This window comes from Polyergus mexicanus, unplaced genomic scaffold (assembly GCF_030449975.1).
Source record: "Polyergus mexicanus isolate NDT 795.1 unplaced genomic scaffold, iyPolMexi1.0 SCAF_15, whole genome shotgun sequence".
NCBI classification, from domain to species: Eukaryota; Metazoa; Arthropoda; class Insecta; order Hymenoptera; family Formicidae; genus Polyergus; species Polyergus mexicanus.
The window spans coordinates 468,580-488,412 of NW_027223335.1; the positions used below are offsets into that span (position 1 = coordinate 468,580).

The 19,833-nt window shown below is 33.6% G+C and overlaps 1 protein-coding gene and 1 pseudogene across 4 annotated transcripts; one reads left to right on the forward strand and one right to left on the reverse strand.

Moving 5' to 3' along the window:
• Positions 1-165: 165 nt before the first annotated feature.
• No66 (Bifunctional lysine-specific demethylase and histidyl-hydroxylase NO66) lies at positions 166-19,171 on the reverse strand. Of its 4 annotated transcripts, XM_070308240.1 has the most exons (7): positions 18,762-19,171; positions 18,036-18,670; positions 17,648-17,925; positions 16,843-17,575; positions 16,568-16,754; positions 12,441-12,659; positions 166-625 (listed from the first exon to the last, which is right to left on the reverse strand). In XM_070308240.1, exons 2-6 carry the CDS (start codon positions 18,668-18,670, stop codon positions 12,501-12,503), a joined length of 1,992 nt encoding a protein of 663 aa, XP_070164341.1. In that variant the 5' UTR covers positions 18,762-19,171; the 3' UTR covers positions 166-625; positions 12,441-12,500. The 4 variants fall into 4 exon arrangements, with proteins under 4 accessions (XP_070164341.1, XP_070164344.1, XP_070164342.1 ...); XM_070308243.1 differs by having other exon boundaries at positions 18,036-19,171; XM_070308241.1 differs by lacking the exon at positions 166-625 and having other exon boundaries at positions 12,396-12,659.
• LOC138939997 (uncharacterized) lies at positions 5,357-13,044 on the forward strand (annotated as a pseudogene).
• Positions 19,172-19,833: the final 662 nt, after the last annotated feature.

Below are 19,833 nucleotides of genomic sequence, written 5' to 3' on the forward strand. Positions count from 1 at the left end.
GATCCTCATACGCAAATATTATCTTCGGTATCTTCATAATCTTTATTCGCCTCTCCAAATGCTTCTGTTCCTTGCTGTTTCTTTGTGAAGAATCGGACCTGGATTTTTCCATCATCAAATACTTCGCCTTATAGGATATAAAATCAGTCGAGAAAGAGAGAGAGCGCGTAACAGCGTCGCTAGCAAAGAGAATAAACGATGCCAAGAAATATTGGCAAAAATTACCGTCCTTAAAAACAAGACAGAGTTCCTTCCTCGGCTACTTGGTCGTCATCGTCGTCGTCGTCGTCGTCGTCGTCGTCGACGCCGTCCGATCCGAGAGACGATCAAGAGGGTCAGCCTCCCATTCGATCTCTCGATCCTCGACGTACACCCCCGACCTATCTACCACTACCTTCCTCCCACTCTTCCGGATGTTCGCGCGTCCGTTCCTCTCTTGTCGTTTCCTTCCTCCTTATCTGCTTCTCTGCTCTTTCTCTCTCTCCCCCTTTCTTTATCTCACACATAAACGTATACACGTAGATATACACATTATTTCTCTCCCTCTCCATCGGTGTCTTCTTCTTTTTTCCTCCCTTGCGTGTTTTGCCAAGAGCCCTCACGGGCGGAAGCGTCACGTACTGCTCTGAAACAAAAACGTAGCGACGTCAAATGCGATTACGAGAGCTGCGAGAGCAGCTCCAGAACGCGGATGCTGCGCTAGGTTAGATGGAGAACGGCGGCAGAGGCGGTGAGGATGAGGGTGAGGGCGGGGGGGGCGAGGGGGTCGAAAAGCAGGATGAGCGAGAGGACGAGGAGAGGAGAGGAGAGACGAGACGAGACCGACGAGGCGAGGGGGATGTTCGTGCCGAGAGGATGGCTTTAGGGAGAGGGGAGGGGGAGAACGAGAACGAGACGACGAGTGAGCGAGGGGGCAACAGGGGGACGCGCGGACGCTTATCAGGGATGGAGAATTGTCGAGGGGTGGGTGGGCGAGAGAGTCGGCGGGGTTGAGCGAGATTCTGCGAGGGCCCCAGAGCGATGGCTCGGGCAGACGTGCACGTGTGCGAGAGCGCGCGTACATATGTAACCGTGCGTGCGTGTGTACGTGCGAGAAAGTTTAGCGCTTGCGTTTAGAGATGCGTGCGTGTACGCGCGCGAAAAATCGATCGCGCCATTCGACGCGTGCAATCATGGACACCAACTATATACGAACTGGTAACCCCCCCGGAGAACCGTGCACTGGTTAATTACTATTATCGCGAATTTCACCAAGGTATCGTAGTTGAATAATTTTCCTTCTTTCCGAGACCTTATAATGTCCCTTTCATCGCGTTACTAGAAAATACGATGAATAATTAAAAGCGGGGCTATTAATATTACATTTGTTAATTTGCGCTCTACCAATTTCTGCGGGAACACACGAGCATCAGAAATAATGTAATGAAAATTGAAAAGTTATAATGACAGTATCTTTTAGTTCCGATATGTTGTATATAATAAAGAGAGAAAGAGAGAGAGAGAAAGGGAAAATAATATTTTATTAAAATATTATTATTATATATTATCTCTTTATGAAATCTATTACATCGAGCTTATTGAATAATGGAAAAGAATGAGTTAAAATCTATATTAAATTAACACTTTTACTATTATATATATGATATATATATATATATATATATATATATATATATATATAATATTATATAAACATATTTTTATATTATTTTTAAATATTAATATAAATAATAAAATCATAAATTAATAATTTATAGAATTATTTCGTAAATCAATAGATAAAGTACAATGTATAATATTAATTGATTTACAATTTAGATATAAAACTTTATGTTATTATTACAATTAAGAAGTAGCGCTCGCCGATTGCATTCGCAAATAATTACCGATTATATGCATATTAAGATCATGCAATTACATAAGATTTACAATGCAATTTCAGTGATTATAAAGTAATATAGATAGACAAAGAATAATGTCGCATCCTATTATAATGACGCCAAGTATATTATAAAAATAGATTATAAAACAATAATTATATTAATTATAAATTAGGAGAGTGTGGAGAAAGAAAAATAAATATAAATACAGTATGTTGAAACGTCAACTTAAAAACTCTATTTTTTGAACCAAAAATATATAAACAATATTTCGTATTTTGTTCAAACTGTCTAAGTTATTCTATAAAATGCTGAAGGCTCTATCCGATTTCACATTTTAATATATTAAAATTTTCCCAGCACAGGTTTATTAAAAAAAAAATATATATATAACGTTTCAATTTAATGGTCTCCACATACGTTTTTTTTTGGTTTTTTTTTTTTTAACAAAAAAAAACGACGAGAAAAACGCGTTTCCTCCATTCACGAGATGAAACGGAGTAACTTATTTTCAGAATGACACCCGTTAGAATTAACGTTTCAACGTTGGCGGCCGAGGCTGACGATGGTCGCCAAGCCTCCATTAAAAAGTTGTTAAACGCAGCCTGACGGCGCCCCGCGGCAAATTGGAACCCCATCATAAGTCTTCCTTGTATATAATGTACATGGCTGTTAGAGCAAGCCATCTACAAGATAGCGAGATCGAAGTAATTAAGTATTCGACGAAGATATTTTGATCAGGCTGAGACTTGCCGATAGATATGCGTGAGAGAAAATGAGAGTTTTTATCTCTTGAATGGAAAAATATGTTAAAAAAATATATTTAATAAAGATTTACAACGGTATAAATTCCGTATCTGATAATTTGGACAATTTTTAATTTTCATTTTATATATCGAATGCAAAGTAATGTTTTGCAATTAAAGTTATTAAATATAAAAGAGTTAAGAGAATCATTGAATAATGTCTCTAATATAGATTCTTATACATGTATTGTATGGTATTGATAAAAATCTCTCATTATATTGTATCTCTTGTTATATTATAATTTAATATCTACAAGATAGATATTTTGTGCGTGTTTATTAAAGAATTATATATATATATATATCCTCTTAATATATTTTATTTATTTAAGACTTTTTTATATATACATATACATATGTTTATTAAATTTATAATGATTAAAAAAAAGTCTTATATATATAATGTAATTTAAAAAAAATGTCAAAAAAATTAAAAAGACTATTTACGAGCTAATAATTGCCAGTTATGTCGTATGGATAATCCGAATGCAAATATAGTTTCTAAGATTTGCTCTTTTGCTCACTCAGTAATTATTATTTTTGATAAAAAACGTACAAAAGCCATGTCATGGAGTTTTGTATCGCGAAAACGTAATAAATTTGTTTGACATTTTCCGTCCATTCCTTCCATCCTCGCTCGGCGCTACTTCTTTTCCGTGGGAGAAAAAGCTCTCGAACAAGTTCAACGTTTTCTACGTAACGCTGACTGGAAACTCTTGGCCAGGCCAAGGGAGAGGGTTCAAAATAAGAGAAAAGCATCGTGTAAAAAGTATCGAAGTGGGCGCCTGGTGAGAGAGGATGGTTTAAAAGTACATGGGATAGAAAAGGTGTGTAAAGGATGTATAGATAAAATATAAAGCTGTGTGCAAGTGCGCGCTCATCGAAATCTACTTCTCGCTTAATGAAAAAGTCACTTATTATAGCAAATAATGTACGTAAAATTTTCCGATAACTCCCAAATAACCGTCGTCAAAGTTAAATCATATAATACAATTCGCGAAAACAAAAAATATATGCTCTCCCGTACAATTGGAATCGAATTTTCAACGACGAATCGTATCTTCAATTTTTTTTTAAATCGGTCCAACGATCATACACGATCATCTCACGCTGTAATTTTAATTTGATTTAATTCTTCCAATTTTTTAATGTATTATTTTTCTTCTTATGAAAATTTGTTTTTTAAAGGGAGATAAATATAAAATACATAGCTCTCGTTTATAAAAATGTACTTACACACATATGTACGTACATATGTATAATATATATATATATTTATTTATAAATGAGATCTATGTATTTTATATCTATCTCTCTTTAAAAAAACTAATAAAATACGTTTTCACGAGAAGAAAAATATCTCACTAAAATATATATAAAATAATATCAATCAATGAAAACAAGTTAATTCTTTTAAAAAAAATTGATTAAATGCAAATTATAATTTCATATCTTGTCAAAATACTAAAAGTGACATACATATGAAAGGCTTAATAATTTGAGTAAAAGATATTTTTTATCTACTGCCTTTAATAAATTTAGTTTTAACGATTACGATAGTCTTCGGAAGGCAAACATATTCAGTCCTCGGGGTTCGTTATAGCCAACCGCGAAGATCACAAACTTAAGAGACATAGTATTTGAATACACGCGCGCACATCACACGTACACGAAGTAAACATAGTCGCCGTCGCGTGCGGAGAAAGAAAGAGGGTCTGAAAACCGCGGCAAGTCGAAAAACCGCCATGCGGCATTTCCAATTCTTTTTTCCCCGGTCCAGCGCACGCATCGGGTCAGCTTTCAGACTCTAACGCGGTAAAGAAAATATTTTTAAAATAATTTTGCACACTTAGGTGTCCTATACCATCGCTGCTGCGACCGCTACCGCCATTAAGTTGAACAGAAACAGCCGATGCGAAAGAACGGGAAAGAGAGAGAACGGGATTAAAAGAGCGTAAGGGAGTTGCTTTACAGCTTTACCCCATTCCAACGTGTCTCTCCCCCTTACATGTGTTTAGCGGAAAAAAAAAGGAAGAGAAAAGAGAGCGAGAGCAACGAGAGGAATGGAGGGCAGGGGAAAGGCGTAACAATATTTCTATCATTTAGCAGAGGCCGGGAATAATCCGGGATAGAATTATGCGGGCCCGTCACGTAGATAACACGAATGTTTGCGAACGATTGTGATGCAAAACGTACAGTTAGGTATTGCTTAATTAGCTGAGTGTAGTTGAATGCGAATCGCGTCGAACGTGTGAAAGAAGCGTGCGAGGGTGATGAAACAATCATTCTCGGACGATTCTGTAGATTCAATCCAACGACTAAAAATGTTGAAATAAATATTTTAACATAAACGTTTCTTTGCACGAAGCACTTGAATAATAGAAAATATTTTTGAAACAGTATACATATATCTATTGGATCGCATTCGTGAAAAAGTAAGGTCATAACGATTATATTATATTCTTTCGCTGTCATCTCTGTTCGTTTCCTCTCGTTCCTCACAAAAATCGTTAAAACAATTTTAATTGTTAATTAAAAATATACTGTATTCTGGACCAATTTAATTAAAATTGATCAATCTTGATCCTAATTGAATTTATCCCTCGCATTGTCTTTGTCTTTTTTAATGAAAAATTTCTAACTTTTTTACGCTTCGTATTCTCTTTTCGCATGAATCTTTATCCTGGCTGTCATTTCTGTATTCTTTTTTTTCTATTTTTTATCTTTCTCGATCGCGACTCGCGCATGATCGATCGAACTAACGAAGGCAGTGTGGCGAAAATTGGGAAGGAAACCCTCGTCCTTTTTTTCGTCCGATGTACGATTCGGAGCGGAAAAGAGCAGGGTGTAGAGCGCGAAAATCGAGGAGGAAATGTGGAAAATCGCCTCGGTCGTCTGCAATCATGCTGTCGGTGAAAGAAATTGCTGCAGACTATAAGAGAACATTCTCTCTCTCTCTCTCTCTCTCTCTCTCTCTCTCTCTCTCTCTCTCTCTCTCTCTCTCTCTCTCCATTTCTCTACCTCTCTCGAAGGCGTGATTATCACAAGAATATACGCGTATGAAAAATCGCCATGACATCTCACCATTTTGCTTCTGGCTTTCTCTAAAAACGCTTTTATCTCTCTTGAAATATTGAAAGATAGTTCAAAAATATCAGCGAAAAGATTCAGTATAATTACAACGTTGACATGACAAATTTCACGACTTTGCTCTTCTTTGACAAATTGCTATATATCGAGTGCAGCTAATTATCAATGCTCGATAATTAGTCGGGCATCAACAGAATACATTAACAAATCCAATTATGCATTATGAAGATACAATGTGCATGAAGCCTCGGATGCAAGAAAAGATAAGGATAAATCGTATAATCACCGTCGAACTGCACAATCTCGCTACGCGTTAATTAATGATAAACCATAAATTTTAAATACTAAAATAAATGGGACTATACTTCTATAAACTTATTAATCATTAAATACATTGATAGAATTTAAACGAGATTTGCATAATTTTATACACGCGATAAAAAAACGTAAAGTAAATAGATGAGAAACTCGCGAAAAGCTCGAATGATACAAAAAAGCTTATATTATCTTTTAATCAAATATTGAGAATTTTTCATCGAAAGTATAATCACGACAATATGTATCCATAGAAAAAATAATTTTAGTATCAGCTTGATATATAGTGCGAAGCAATTTGATATTGAATATGTATATATTAGAATATCGAAGGTATACGTAAAGTATTGCGCTAATCACTGGCCAATATGTATGCGACCTTACATGAACATGCGAGATTGAACGGAATGCGGCAATGGCGCGTGAAAAGCTTCAGATAACACGACGATATTTCGAGCGGCATATCGGTAAAGCTCAAAGAGTTAATCGTATGTCCGCGAGGCAGAGGACAAAACGGGTGAGGGAAAAAAAAAGCGCCGCGAGCCGGCCGCGCTTGTATTTTCGATAATTATTCGACAGTCGATTTGCGTGCGGATGGACTGCGCATTGGGGGTGGCGGAGGGGAGGTAAACGGGGGGGAGACGAACGAGCAGGTTGGCAGAAGAGAGGGAGAGGGGAGTAGACACGATTGCGGGGTCGCGGGGCTGGTTTCCGAGAGTCGCGTTCAACCATCCGGAAGCTATGAATATATTATTTGACGGGCAGTTTCGGTAGACTCCGATCGGATGGAGCATCGATCATGGCTGGCGCATCCCTTTGGGCCATTTTCATGCGTCAGAATGCGACACGCCTGCAATCGAGCGATTGCTGTGAAAATAAAAAATTTAAAAAAAAAAAAGTAAATAAAAGGGCACATAGACAGGCGGTCGCGCGTGAGCGTGAGCGTATCCAAACAACGCGGCTGCTAACCAGCGCGATATTTTTCTCGAACAAAAAGAATTCGAATGGCGACAAGAAGAAGATGGATCGATTTTCCTTTCTCCGAGAGATAAGAAATTCAACGGACAGGCATAAAGAAGAATACATTTGTAAAACAAAAATCGAATTATCGAAAAGTGATATAATTATTTTATATACTTCTTTTTCCTTCCCTCTTAATTACTTTTTCTATATTTTTATCCTTATTCGTAGTTTCAATCACGTAGAATTTTATTACGATTCGGTAGTAGATATATTATTTTTTAAATGATCAAAATTTATAAAATTTTAATTCACAAATAATATATTAATTAAACGTACATTATTCAGTATATAATTATTAGAAGACCATCTCATCAACGAGTACTTTAATCTCTCGTAATTAAATAGTTTGAAATTGCAAGTAGTTAGTTAAACTTAAAGAATCTTTACTTCGAGCAATGATAACTGGAATTTTCGCGAAGAGAAAGGATGAAAATAACGAGAAGTTAAAATTACAATACAATGGGAATTCTGTTCGACAGAATGTTCTGTTTCCTGCTACGCAGTGTGAATTACAAATTTAAATATTATGAAATATAATGTTTTTCCTTCGTAATTGAGAGATGCAGATATTTGTAAAATAATTTTTAATAATCGATTGGATAAAGTTTTATAAATCAATCTTACACACAAGACAAATCTATTATCTTTTTAAATATTATATATCAAAATATATTCAACTCTTATCCTCATCCGATTTTTCAAAACATTTCAGTATACCTGAAATGTATACATGAAAATTCAAAAAATTATCATACATTTTTATCGATTCAGCTATTATCACAATTTGCAATTTTTTATAATAATGTAATAATAGTATATAATAATAATAATAATAATAAAATATTCCACATAGAAAGCCTAACGCGGAAATATAACTAAGTTCGTTAAAAAAAAGGTTGAAAGCTATATGATTATATAAAATATATTTATCTTGATCTAACATATTTCGAGAATCGTCGAGGAGCCTTTTCGGAATATCGTGCAATTGAAACGCATCCGTAGGCGGCAAACTGTTCATGGAGAAATCGCGATGGGTGGTCCTTTCTTCGTAGTAATCGAGTAGAAAACTCAATCGCGATCTGACTTTCGCATGGCTAGTTTTGCTCATTGTTATTGATTCGATTTTCAAAAGATAGCCTCCGAGACGGGAAGAGAGGAATATTTTCCGATCGATTCTTTTCTTCTGCACCGCAGCTGTTAATATTAATTTCAATCAACCCCGCGCGCCGATTTATCTGCAGATTCAATTCAATCTGGGATATACAATATATTCGTGTATTAAAATCTTAATTTTTTTTTTTTTTTTTTTTTATTAGAATCGTGACATCTTTCGCAACGCTTTATCTAATCCAAATTGAATCACTAAAATGATAGATGTATCGTTTTCGTATAGAGCTAGCCGCTTGCATTAATTCCCTATCGTAGCTATGCAAATCGTACGAAACTAAGCTTTTCGTATAATTAGTGTACCCAAGATACTTGTATTGGTTATAAAAAATAACATTTATATAATATATAACTTAATCAAAAAAGATTCGAAATTTTTGTAAAATTTCATGCACCTGTTCAATGAAAAGTAATCGCAGTCGCGTAAAGAGATCATATTTCACATAAGCGTACGAAAGTGTTGGTGTTATATGCACGCAAAATGCACCTCGACAAATTCGGGATCGGGAAGGGGAGAGACGCAGAACTGGAAGATGCAGTCCGACGTAACCTTTGACGCGTCATAGTCGGCTGACGCACTTTGAAGTCCGCGTATTTTAATGCAACGGCGAACTGTGCATATCGAGAGACTGCTGAATTAATCGCAGGGCACTCCGATAGGGGGACGGGATAGGGAAAGAAAGGGTGGTGGGGGGGGGGGGTTGAGGATGGAGAGTGAGAGAGAAAGAGAGGGTACGGACGAGAGGAAACCCTTGGGGGAAGGGAGAGAACGAACCGGTCCCGCTTTTCTGGAGCACGTGCCCATGGGTATCGGTATTTCGGGGTGCGTTAATACCTCACTATCCAGACGGATAGAGAGAGAACAGAGCGAAACATCCACTCCTGCACATTGTTTGCGGCTTGGAATCAATAAAAGCATAGCTTTAGGCTACGGTGGTCGCCATGGTAACGGGAGACCCATCCGTGCACTATCCCACTCGCCCCCTCCCCCCCCTCCTCCCCCCCTCTCTCTCTCTCTCTCTTCCTCGTCCTTTGCCTCCTTCCTCCCTACGCCCCCCCCCCATCTCCCTCAACCCCTCGCAGTTTATCCTCCATCCCTCTTCGATCCTCAAACACGCACAACCCTCTGTTCTTCTCCCGTCTTCTCATTCTCTCCCTCTTCCTCTCTCTTTTTTTCTCTCTCTTGCTCTTCTTTCACACTCTCTTTCTCGCCACATCTGCATCCATTCTCTTCCTCTTCCTCTTTTTCCCCGTTTCTCTTTTCTTCTCTTTCTGTCTCACTGGCTCCTCAAAAACTTTGTTTCGGTCAATTCGAATTTGTAACCGCGATCGAATTTACCACAATAGAATGCTCTTGAACCCGCGATTTATGACGACCACGATTTTGGAGGGGTAGATTTGGACCGATGTCCAATATCTCCCATAGCAAGCATGTACAATATAAATAATGAGTAGAGATTCGTAGTAAAATGAATATTCATTCGGATAGAAAAACAAATTTTGCCAAATATTTACTGTGCTTTGTCAACAAATAAAAATCAATCATATGATATTAAATGTCATGTCAGATTCTAATAGAAATCTAACAAAATCTACTAACAAAGTATAAACCGCAGTCTAATAATGAAAATCGAACGAAGTTGAAACACAATCTGACCATATATAGTATGATACTCTCTATATAAAACATACGGTTATGCAACAAATAATGACAGTACTAATAAATATTGTAATTATTTGCAATTGCGCAATATGAATATTGCGGTGTATTTTAAACTCCAAAAATATATTTATTAGATGTCTGTATCATACTTGGAAATAATACAAGATATAAAAGACTGATTTTCTGCAGAACTCTCGTTTTTACCACGCAAAATAAAAGAGATTTATCAAACTATAAATAGTACAAACGAATATATATCACCGCCGTAAAATTATAGCGGCAATATTTCTGTTCGTACTATTACAAATTGATTATCGATTATATAATTCTTAAGAACTTTTTAGAAAAATTCTGCTTTTTTTTTTTATGGATATATATATATATATATATATATAAATTTTTCAAATATTTCCATTCAAATTTCCGAATAAAATTAAAACGTTTTTAATGTTTGTTTGCGCAAAATAAAATCTTCAAAGAGAAAATTTCAACAAAAATTTCTTAAGCCTTAATAAAATTTCCAGAGAATTGTCTGATTTCTTCAGGCAAAAAAAATCCCGAAAAATTATTGGTTCTTAAGATTCTCCCAAATAATAAATATAGGAATCAAACGCGAATTGAATCCACACCCGCTTATTTGGCAAAAGAAGCGGGATAATCGAATTAGCCGACTTTTCGCATGGATTTGGAGGAAAACGAAACGAGAGCCCGCTCAAAGAGAGCGGTCGTTCGTTCGGAGCAACTCGTTCAACACGCAAACTCCAATGTAAAAACGTCGATAAGCGTCGTCACGCGTTCTCGCTAACCAAGTCGAGAGCGATAGGGTAGAGAAAACCACGAACCCGGGATCCATAGCGAAGGGTGGATCGAACAGTCAAATTCATCGCCGATCAAATCGATCCATCACCACGGGACGTTCGAGACAGGTAAAAAAAAATAAATGAATTTATTATTTGCGTTTTCGCATTTCAAAACAATAAAGCAGCAAAGTCTGCAAGTCTAGGGTTATGACAGTCTAACCTGGCGCTCCATCTATCAAGGGATGATCACCCTCTTCTCGCTTTTGAAATGCGAGATACCCGCCGATAGTCACGGCCGGCGAGCATCCCGCGGGGAAACGCTCAAAATTGCTGTCGAGGAGCATAAAAGTACTGGCTTTCGCGATCTCATAGAAACAATCGACGCAATTTTGCATACAGTATCGCACAAAGACATATGTCCGGTTCCATCAGTAACAGATAACTTATCGCGAATAAGTATATAATACAAACATACCGAGTAACAATAGTCGGTATATTATAACAATTATGAGCATATTTCAAATGCATGACCACTGAAAATTATGATATGTTTTGTTTTAATAAAATATTATTAAAAAATTTATTATATATATATATATATATATTTTTTTTTTTTTTCTGAGAGAATAATATATAGATGCATAAAAAATATTAATTTGAAATTTGTCCACGCACATATACACCATACAAAATAATTAAAATTATTAACTAAAATAATAATATCAAATAAAATATTAATAATTTTTATTTTAGATACATATTATTGAACTAATTCTTATTTAAAATTTTCAAAATTGCATTGATTAATATACTTAAATATTGTATTAATTATATTTATTATATTAATGTCAAATATTATATTATATACAAATATTAGATCGTAAAGAAAATAATTAAATTAAAACCAAGTAGAAACACATTTAAGCAATGTAAATTATAAGAAATAATTAACATTATTATAAATTCGTAAAAAAATGTATTAAAATATTTTACACTCATCATATCGTAAGAGGAATAATTATTTAAATTGATTACTTGAAATCTGTTATGAAAAATGCATATATAAAATATTTTTTTTCATTCATGAAAATAAATTTTTTAAGCAAATTTTTAATTGATACACAAATGTAAATTATTATCTCAAATTACTTATAATTTAGTGGAAAAATTGGCTTTTGCTCCTCTTTTTTATTTTATTTTCTAATTTTTTCACCTCTGCATTATAATAAAATGTAACATATCAAAAAAATATGATATATTATATAATACTTTATGTTATTGTATAAATAAATATATATTAATATAATATATATATATATATATATATATATATATATATTTATGCGTATAATACACACATATAATATACCAATCATTGCTATTCAGATTCACAAAGATCTAGTTGCATCAACAATCCGGCTCAACTAATATCGCATTAATTATTTTTTTTTTCTAGATTATAGTTGTCTCTATTTGTTTTAAAAAATTCCTTCAAAATTTGTATAATCAAGTATATTAGCAAGATATCATTAAGAGATAAAGAATATGGATATATATATATATATATATATTATTGTACCATATATGGTGAATAAAACTATTTAGTTTATATAAATACGTTTCCTTTTCATTGATTTTCTCCGCGCTCTTTTGAAAGAGAATTATAGATAAATAAATAAATAAAATAAACTCTTACCGGAAAAAATGCAAAATATGTGTATCACGTTCATGTCATCGCGCGAGATCTCGTTAGCACCTACGTAGCCAATCTCCGTCGACGACACGTCGCTCCATATAGTCGATCCATTAGTGTCAAATCCGTGAGCTTATCCGTGCATCCGATGTACAACGGGTAGCGGGAGATTCTTACTGGCCCCGGCGATACGAAGGAGAACGTCGAGTGGGTGCAGGTCCCCTGTAAGGCGACACAGGTACATATGGGCTCTCCCATTGAATGGACCAAATGATATAAATTATTTATAGATTTCGACACCGGAGAGAGACAGAGACATAGGCGGGCGCGGAGGGTGTTCGAATTGGGGCGCGGCGGGACCCCTGGGGGGGTCCTTTCGCGCATCGAAGACCCTTCGGGGATTCCCCCTCTCAGCATATGCATTCTCGCTTCGAGACCACTGTAAGCCTATATAAAATTGATTCCTAAGTACCCCATATTCGTGTCGGCCTCGTGTGTCTTTTAACACCTATGTCAGTATTTGCTCTCCGCGTTCTTGTAAATACACCGCGCACAGTGGCAAACATTACGTCCAAAATTAATTTTTCATCGCCTTCATATAATATGATAAAGAAATATAATAAATCACTCGTTATATATATATATATATATATATATATATATATATATATATATATATATATAAACAAAATCTGATATTTTTTAAATACTGTTTTTAGTATACTGAGAAAAAAAAAGTTCTTAACTTGACCAAATGCATCCAACTGATTATTATTTCTTTAATTAAAATGTTTAAGTATTTAAATTAAATAAGACATATTGGATCTAACATGATGTATTTGACTTAAATTTTTAAATATTTCAATTTAAAAAATGGTAATTAATCAAATTAACAACTTTTCGTTCTCAGTGTAGTAATGTATGTAAAATATGTGTAAATATGTATGATAAAAACACTAAAATAAGTATAAATTTTCTTTGATTCGTATTATAATCGTTCGCCATTTCTGAATGAGCATTAATAAATAAAAAAAATGTCGCAATATTTTCAGAATAAATCTCTTATTCTGGGAATGCGAAAATTGCGCCGATTACTATATATCAAGTATATTTGAGTTTTCGAGCATGGTCTTGTAACAAATCGGGACGGGCCCGCGATCGCGCAGCACGCCCCCCCGGGGTCCAATCTAAATCAATGGGCTTGTGGGTAATCGCATAATAATTACCGGGACCCCCTCTACCGCCCATCTGTCGCTGACCGACGGGGTGTTCGACCCTTAGAAGAAGCAGACACTCTACCACGGCGACACACCCGATGAATATGTCCCAGCAGGTCCCATTGTCGACGGGTACCGCTCGGAATGTCGTGGAGCGCCCCCCATCATTCTTTCTAAACTACATTCGATCGTGTATAAACCGCCGCAAAATAAATAAATGCGATTTGCAAATTAATATCTAAATTTAATTTAAATTTGCGAATTAAGCTCTTTCACATGTAAGACTCTCATAAAAACTTTTATATTAGAAAGTTGCACGAAAAAATCATTAAAATATTTTTTTTACCTAGAATTTTGAATAAAAATATCTAGAAGATCAGACAATTTGGGTAGACACTCTATTATATTATATTAGATAAACTGGATGTAATTCTTGAGATTCCAGGTAAAAGAAATATTTTAAAAATTTTTTCGTGCAACTTTCTAATATAAAAGTTTCTTCATTGTATATGTTTTTTAATGTTTTTCACTCGTGCAAAGGAATAATAGAGAGCCTCTTAAGTTTCAAGTGCTACATTTGTAAATGTAATGAAAAAAATTGACTAACTTTCGTAAGATAAGCATTTTTCACTTGCATATAAAATTTTCATTTTTCTATCACCAAAAATTACAATAAAGAATATGTAATACTGCATATTCAATACGTTATTAAGACATCGAATTTCCTGATTTTTCTAGATACAAAAGAAATCCTTGAAAATTCCAGGTTTTCCATATTTTTCCACGTAGTAGACACCCTGCGCACACTATAATAAGATAGAAATATTATCTTTACATACGATAATTTATTCCAGATAACAAAATGGAGATGATACTTTTAATTAATTTGTGTCTCGGCCTAGCAACTGGTCACTTTCGTGGACCGCATCATCCTAAGAGTAGCATATCCCATCATCATTATAGACCGCAAAATGAAATCAAATTAACGCAAGATTCCGAGCTCCTTCACGATGCAACGTGAGTTGAAAAGCTAATCTAATTAGAATTATTTATCTCTCATCTTATTTATTTATGTTTATCAAACTATTAATTATAAGGTATCGATAATCTTATTAAAAATAATTTCATTAAAACAATTTTTTTTTTTAATATTATAACTATCAATTATATTTAAAGATTGACAAGAGAAGCTAATAATATGTGTAGAAAGTAATCGTAAATGATAGATTTATAATTGTCATTTTATGACCGAAATGCAAAAAGAATAACATTAAAATTATGGTACAGAGAGCGATTATTTTATTTAAGAAATCAAAATAAAAATTCTTAAATTGATGACCCCCGCGTGTAGCTCTAGCAGCTGGATCAAGATGCACTTAAGACTGAATTTCGTATTTTACTTAGAACTTTTCCAGAGATATATAGGATATATTCAAATATCGTAAAATACGACTCTCGCGCATCTTTTAGCTATGTAAAGAATAAATTCTATGGAAGGAAAAAAAAGTTTTACGAGAAGAAATATAATCCTCGAAGTAAAATGCGAAAATTACGAATCTCATCAAATCTACACTGCTAAAACGCAGAATATGTACTTGGCATGGCATTTATCATAAATTTTTAAAAACTAAATTGCAAAAGCTAGCTTTACCGCGTATTTCAGATTGCATTCATACTAGTATTCATACAAATACAGACATTCATATATAAAAAAATTTATTTCTCGATCTGGTAATTCTGAAATCGGAATTTTTCATCTCTTCACCGAACGAAATCTCTAAAATCACTTTGATCCCTCCAATTCGGTCAGTCGATGGTTAAGCGAATCGAAAAATCATTAAGTTTCCAGTTTAGTACTCAAGAATAGAATCCGTAACTTTATTCCATAATTTTAGGCATCTGAAGGAGGACGTCGGTCCCATGGCCGATCAACTCGATTTTTCAAAAATGACAGAACAGGAAATAGAGTTCCACTACTTTCAGTACGTTTGAGATGTCAAAATTCGCCTCACTTATGCCCAATAAATTATTGAATTTACTGTTGCTAATAGATTCTCTAATTATAGAATTCACGATGTCGACAATAATACGAAATTAGACGGATTAGAAATTCTTCACGCTCTTCAACATACTTTACACGAAGGTGACGAGGAAAACGCGACGCCAGATTTGTCCTTGATTATAGGTATGTTTGAATAAGATCAATATAGTAGCGCTAGAAATTATATATATATATATATATAAGCGATTCTTAATCTAATCTAATCATTTCATCTATTTACTTTAGATCTAATAGATAAAGTGTTGGCAGAGGATGATTTAAACAAGGACGGCTATATAGAATACGTTGAATTTGTAATGGGAAGGAAGAGAGATCATGACACGCTAGAGAAACGAAACAAACTCAGAATCGGAACGTGAAAATTGTTAACTTGAAATATATGAATACATAATCTTGCATTATACTAAAAATAAATAAGATGATATGAAAGAAATATATTTTGCACGTTGTAAGATATAATACGAATTATGTATAACTATATACGGTTGATATTCTGCTATCAGTGTGTCATATGCTTAACTATCATAGTATGTAATTTTTTATTTTCATTTTACATACTGTAATATATTTTACATTTTAATGCGCGTAAAAAATAAGAAAATATAAATTAAAGAACTATATATTTTCTTTTGTCTAACTTCTTTTATTATGGCTTTTTTAATAAATTAATTTATACCACATAAAGGAGTATCTGTTATAACTAGATTCTTTTCCCAAAGATCTCTCACTATTTGAATCTATAAAGTAAACATGCAGTTCATATATTAATCATTTTTAAAAAAATATTTTATTATATAAATGTAATATAAGTAAAAATGTAATATGTGTACGTAAGTAAATATGCTTAATACCTTAATGTCGTCGCTCTCGATCGGCAATTCCTTTACACATATAAAGTTAGGATAAGATATTATTATTTTCTGAATGCCAGGAACAAACTCTGCATCAGTTTCTAAATATTGTAGTTCGTATTCTTGATATTGTTTGGAATTTTCGGTGGAGTAATATATCCTATATCTTCCATCTTCCTCTATTAACCTAATAATAATATAGTAAAACATAGTTATATGAATATTTTCTCATTTTAGATATCTTGCTTTTTAAAATGGATTATAATTTTTGTTACCTTATACAATGCGTTCTCAACAATCGTATCCTTGTCTCGGATGTTATATCCGCGCGATTCTTAACAATTCCGTTGGTAGTCATAATCTCGCCATCTTCCGCCACTGAACATTTTCGTTCATCTTTAGTGAGGAAGGGAGGCAGAAAGCAGTGGATGTGATCTTTGGCCATTAAATCAGCCGCGTTGTCTACATCGATGTAATTCATCAAATTAGTTATCAGATCCTTAATTTGCTCTTTGAAAGCTTTTTTATATTCTGTTGCATTTGTGCTATGTGCAATGCCAGTATATTTTAAATATTCCAAAGGCAGTCCCTCGCGAAAACGGCTATCGGTTTCGGCCGCTCGTTTTAAGGCCTGCGGAAGAAGTTTCTCGAGCAAATCGCACCAACTATTTCTCTGATACATACTTAACGTGACATGCAAGCTATGAGTATCGTCGATGGTCGTTCCTTGGTGAACAGTTCCTCGTGGTAAATACAGCAAATCCCCAGCACTGACAATCGTGTCCAGTATAGGTTCCCCGATTTCCGATTGATCAAAATTCTTAGATGAACATCTCGGCAAATATTCATTCTCATTAGGAGGCATATATAGCCTCCACCTCTTTTTGCCCTCAATTTGCAATATAAATGCTTCAATGTCATCATAATGAGGTGCAAAACCTTGACTATTGGGTGGTGTGAGATACAAATTGGCGCCAACAAAACAGCCAAAAAATTCTTGAAGAGTAGCTATAAAACGCATTTTATAAATTAAGAAACAATAATATAAAATTTTTAGAGAAATATAATTAGTGTTTTTACCATTGAGTGCATGTAACTGAGGTATGAATGTCTGAGGGTTTAACATTCTCACGGAGCAGTCGTTCAGGTAATAATCCCAAACAACACTCGGAAGAGCACGACCAGGAGGATTGTGGGTCTCTCTTACTCCATCGATATAAGAAGTAATGTCAATATTTTTGGTGAATAAAATATGATTATCTCTCAACATTTTATCCAATATAGATGTCGATATGATCCAATTGTAATAATCAGGTTTATTTCTTTTTATATGTATTGGAGTCTTTTCCCAATGTTTTCTGATTAAAATAAGACAATTAATATTTTAATACATAACAAATACATGTATAATTATACTATTATAATTAAACAAATATATATATAATTATACTCGTTAATTTAAACTTACGTAAAAAAGTTTTTAGTTTCCAAAGGATGTACCAGCCATTCAAATAATTTTTGACTCCCTAAAGTTGGATTGGGATCACCAAAATAGATTGTACTTGCATGTTTATTTAATGTATCTTTGTGAAATTCTATGTAGTTTAAATGATTGTCATTATTTTCTTTCTTAGCATTCTCTCTTAATGTTGTTTCAATTGTTGCAATAGTTTTTCTTTTGTCACAAATATTTTTTTCGGTTTTCTCCTTTTGCTCCTTTATTACTTTTAATTTAGATTTTTCATGCACACTTTGAACATTATTTATTTCATTTAATTGTAATCGATTATTTAATCTTTTTGATTTATTTGTAAACTTTATCATTTTTGCAGTAGGTGAGGAACTTTGTTTACAAATTCTCAATCTGCCTTTTTTAGTGACAATACCACTTTTACTTTTTAAAGAGATATTCAAAGTATATTTATTTTTATTCTGTTGCTTTTGAGTTTTCTGTTTTACAATCATTTGTTTAATATTTTTTTTATTAGCTACTTCTGATAACAGATGCTTATTTTTTCTTTTCTTACAGTTCATTTCTTGTTCTGGATTTTTACGTTTCTTTGCATGCATAGAAAAAGCTGATACTAGGATGTTTTCAGACATCTATATGAATAGAACACATAAGAGCATAATTAGATCTGATTTTATAAATATCAAGTACAAACTGTCAATTTGTAAAATCTTTGAATCTTACTCAAAATTTACACACACACACACGATACACCTTAACCTCTTTTATATACTAATTTTACACACACGTCTTTATTTGTGATTTTTCTTTTTCCTTTTTAGATTTTCACAGATGGATTGTAATATCACGATGCAATTCTTTTTTAATTCGCTTTCTTAACAAATTCTCTCTTCTTCTTGAGACACAATACGACACACGTGCTTCTTCAAAATCTAATAGGCGCTTTCCAGCAAGAACACACATGTCACACGATTGGTTATTAATAGAAAGATTATCGGGACTTCAGAAATTCTCTATTCGATAGCCAATTGCATATTTTTCTAGAAAGCCTCCAGTCTCCATTATTGGTATATGGATTGAGTTTTTTGCGCATGCGCGGCGATAATGCGCTGAAACGATACATATATGAAATATGGATAATATTAAAAATGTTATTAAAGTATTCGCTAAACACACAGAAATTAAATAAACCAGTAAAACAAAGTATATAAAAAAAAAAAAAGATAAAATTTAAATTCCATATTTTTTTCAGAAAATAGAAATTTAATCTCGCAAAATAAATCCACAAGTTTATTTTAATTGATTTTTTTTTATAAAGAAGAACGAGAAAGACAGGAAATATTTAATCTGTGTATTTTTATGTTTTATGATCTTTTCACATTTTCAAGACATATTTTTCACACAATAGATAAAGATAAGATAGAAGAACCTAATGTAAAATCAATTATAGATTTTGAAGTATCTAAATATATATATATATATATGTATGTATGTATGTATATTTAGATTTCATTAAATTTATACTATCCATAAAGTCTTTTATGTGATCTAAGTTTCATGGACTAAAAAATCTATACATTAATCGAAAGACTAAAAATAAGAATGACCCGTATGTTGAATTATATTAATTATGTAAATTTCAATATTCTGCACTCTCCACTCTTAGCAAATTTTCCCTCTTATACTGTTCTTCGTTGCTCTTTCATTATGTCACATACATTCTTCAAATCAGTTGAAATTAATTGAAACAATTTTCATTCTATTCATATATGATCACGTGTGGCAAATGTTGAAA

What these genes read in the sequence shown, in the direction of transcription:
- No66 (XM_070308240.1), bottom strand. Translation starts at nt 18,670, where the DNA reads ATGTCTGAAAACATCCTAGTATCAGCTTTTTCTATGCATGCAAAGAAA. An exon ending in TTGAGAACGCATTGTATAAG is followed by an intron (nt 16,755 to 16,842) that starts GTAACAAAAATT and finishes TATTATTATTAG; the next exon opens with GTTAATAGAGGAAGATGGAA. An exon ending in TCGAGAGCGACGACATTAAG is followed by an intron (nt 12,660 to 16,567) that starts GTATTAAGCATA and finishes GTCGCCTTACAG; the next exon opens with GGGACCTGCACCCACTCGAC.